At 59.5% G+C, this 2,839-nt stretch overlaps 4 protein-coding genes and 1 pseudogene across 4 annotated transcripts; 2 read left to right on the top strand and 3 right to left on the bottom strand.

The window, feature by feature from the left end:
- On the bottom strand, positions 1-346 carry TraAM80_10314 (uncharacterized protein; the record flags this gene model as incomplete). The annotated part of the gene is made up of 1 exon (XM_029386944.1): positions 1-346. A coding segment is annotated over one exon (346 nt), but the record flags the coding sequence as incomplete, so codon positions are not given.
- TraAM80_10313 (uncharacterized protein) lies at positions 345-710 on the top strand (the record flags this gene model as incomplete). The annotated part of the gene is made up of 1 exon (XM_029386943.1): positions 345-710. The coding sequence occupies one exon, from the start codon at positions 345-347 to the stop codon at positions 708-710; it is 366 nt and encodes a 121-aa protein (XP_029233199.1).
- A 188-nt stretch (positions 711-898) lies between these two features.
- Positions 899-1,372, top strand: TraAM80_10312 (uncharacterized protein; the record flags this gene model as incomplete). The annotated part of the gene is made up of 1 exon (XM_029386942.1): positions 899-1,372. The coding sequence occupies one exon, from the start codon at positions 899-901 to the stop codon at positions 1,370-1,372; it is 474 nt and encodes a 157-aa protein (XP_029233198.1).
- Positions 1,373-1,580: 208 nt separating this feature from the next.
- Positions 1,581-2,051, bottom strand: TraAM80_10311 (uncharacterized protein; the record flags this gene model as incomplete). The annotated part of the gene is made up of 1 exon (XM_029386941.1): positions 1,581-2,051. The coding sequence occupies one exon, from the start codon at positions 2,049-2,051 to the stop codon at positions 1,581-1,583; it is 471 nt and encodes a 156-aa protein (XP_029233197.1).
- Positions 2,052-2,479: 428 nt separating this feature from the next.
- On the bottom strand, positions 2,480-2,810 carry TraAM80_10310 (hypothetical protein; annotated as a pseudogene).
- Positions 2,811-2,839: the final 29 nt, after the last annotated feature.

Genomic DNA, 2,839 nt, shown 5'->3' with positions numbered 1-2,839 from the left:
GAATTCCAACTGAAGTGCCTGCAATGGCGCTGGCGGTGAAAATTTGGAACCCTTCTAGCCACGTCAAATTCGACGGCGCCGCTGCCTCGCACAGGGGTTTGAACTCAACGAAGGCCCTTTGCAGGAAGCAAAGCGTCTCGCATTTACGCTTCCACCTTGTCGTAGGCATCGCTTGCGTCTTCCCCAGCCGTGCCGTTGCAGCGGTGATAGTTTCCACGCCTGGAAGCCACCCCCACGCAATGGGTGGATAAAAAATCCCAAAAGTAGCGGTGGGCGGCCCTCCGCTAAGGCGACACCGCCCACGCGCAGCATGGGGCGAGCCGCGCCGTTGGGTGCCGAGTAGCATGGGCCTCGCCTTCGCCGCACCTGGTTGCACGTCGTCTTTGTTTTATTTGCCCAATCCAAAATGCAGCCCAAGGCTTGCTACGGCCTGGTCTCGATGGGGCCTCTGCCTTGGGCTCGCGCGCCGAATGCCAGGCCGCCGGCGAAGAAGGGATGCGCGAGGATGGGGGCGCCCACCAGTTTCTCTTACTGGGGCTGTTAGCGGCAAAGGTGCAAAGCCGTGGGCCAAAAGCTGGCTACCGTGGGGCACCGCAGGTGAGCCGAGAAAGGGGCGGAGAAGGTCTCGTGTATACGGGCCCTCGGCGGGCGGCGGGAAAGGAATTCCGCCACCCAACGGACCAGGTGCAAATCCGCCTTGCGCTGTTTGATTGCAGCGAATACAAAACTGCAACCATCTGAATAGGAGGCCCCGGTGCAGCCCACAAGCGCCGCACCGACCTTTTCCCGTTTTCACGGTGTGCGGTGTAGCAAGGAAGGCGCCGGCAGGCCTGGCGTCGACCGACTTCGGTGAAAATCAGCTTTCTGGGAAAAAACTTCGCCTTCAGCTGCGCTACGGATGCGGCGCGCCCCAGCCCTCTCCGCAACCTCGCGCGGGCAGGCCAAAAAAGGCAACGGGCCTAAGCAAGATTGGGTTACCAGCGGGCTCGCCAGGTTTGGGAGGCAGTGCGGCAACGCCTGTTTTCCAGGAAAACGGGACAAGACCGCCGCCATCGACACCACCGCTGAGCGTAGTCACCGCTGCTTTGTGCGCGGTGGGTGGCGCAGGGTCTCGCAATTTACGGCAGCAGGCCCCGGCGCTCTCCCAAAAAGCGCCCCAAAAAGCACCCCCACGCAAAACGGCGCCCCGGAGATTCCCCAGTGGAATTTAACGCGGAGGGTGTGGGCTTTTTCCATGCTGGATCGACTTGGCGGCGCACATGAGTTCAAAGAAGCCCGTGTGCCTCTTCTTGGCGGTGGGCGGGCCATTCGCCACCAAAGCCGGCGGGGCGAGCGGGGTTCGCAGCGCGCGGCAAACACTGCCTCAGTCTGACCCCAGCCCGCCCTCTCTTCCGGTTCCCGCTGGGAGCATCTCGCTCTCCAGCGAGCCGCCGCGATTTCGCAGAAGCGCGCGCCTCCCGCAGTAGAAGGTAGTGCAGGACCGGCAGGGTCTCGCACCACTATCTGGCGTTATCCACGGCGGGCGGTTCCGGCGTCCAAAACGGTAGGGCGCTGGGCCGCCGTATGGGGTGGCGTGTGTTTCACCGCGTGTCGGGCCACTGCCGCGAACGGGCGGGCTCAACTGCGGATGTTGGCGAAGGAACGGCCCGTCTTCTGGGTGCTAGAAAGTTGGCTACCAATTGCTCAGCCGCCGCTCCTGCTTCTGTTGTGGGAAAACCGGATCTTCGTGTGACGATCTGAGCGCGCTTAGCATCTTTGATGCGTTGGCGAGCTGCGCGAAGTACCGTTCTGCGAGTTGCAATGTTGCCTCTGGCAAGGTGCCGGCTCACGGCCCAGTCTGCCTCCGTCTGGTTGCGCATCTGCTCGCGCCAAACCGGGGCGCTGAAAGAATTTGGGTTAAAACATTCGCGCCTGCTTGGAGCAAAACGGGTCCCAACAAACACGCGAAAACCAATTTGTTCCTCCTGCAACAGCTTCTCCAGTAGAATCTGCTTCGCCCGCCAGCGTTTCACTGCACGGCCTACTGGGCGGGGGCCCGGGTCCAATTCCATATCCCGCGCGGCTACAGAAGCCGCCGCTGATGAACTACCAGTGCGAGAAGTAACGCGACGCGTCTGCAGTTGCAGCTGTTTGGTGAGAAATCTACCACTATTGAGCTGGGCCTCCTGAAAAAAAAAACATTTCAGAACCGGGTCGTCACCATCGCAAGCCCACAGCAGGACAAAGAGACTACTAGCTGATGGATCTTGGCTTCACTTCTTGCGAGGTACTAATCGCTCTTGGGCCATGTCCAAGTGGCTCAGCACTTGGCTCTCGTCCTTCTTTTGTTAGACTTCTCCCGCACGAAGAACGCGGATGTTTGGGGCGTGAATTTTACATGATGCGTGTATAAACGGAACTCTTTGCGCTGTTGTCTTTTTTATATATTGTTTTCTCCTACCCCTAACTTCTCATCTTCAAACACACGCGGAAGAAAAGCGACTAAACGCTACTTGCTACTGTGCACTTTGAAAGGCCCTGCAGTCACCACCAGCACCACACACACACACCGCCCACACAACATGCCCCGGCAGCTGTTTTATCCGCGGTGCTGCTCCTCTGCGTGCTGTCGATGTGCGGCAGCGGCAGTGGGGCTGCGGCCAGTGATCAAAAGGCTGCCGTGAACCCATTTACAGGGACGAAGATTGTGACCGGTGCTAAATGGGAAAAAGCAGATGGGATTTCAGTCACTTCGCTGCGTGTCCCCAGCCTTGTGGAGGTGGAGGGTGATGTGTTTGGCGTTGCGGAGGCTCAGTGCAAGAAGAAAGACAGCGAAGAAGCTGACTGCGTTACCGGGATT

Source organism: Trypanosoma rangeli (genome assembly GCF_003719475.1).
Source record: "Trypanosoma rangeli strain AM80 chromosome Unknown Tra_15.4_contig_00890, whole genome shotgun sequence".
In the NCBI taxonomy this organism is placed as follows: domain Eukaryota; phylum Euglenozoa; class Kinetoplastea; order Trypanosomatida; family Trypanosomatidae; genus Trypanosoma; species Trypanosoma rangeli.
Note: the sequence above shows the minus strand (reverse complement) of the source record. Positions and strands in the feature narration are given on the sequence as shown.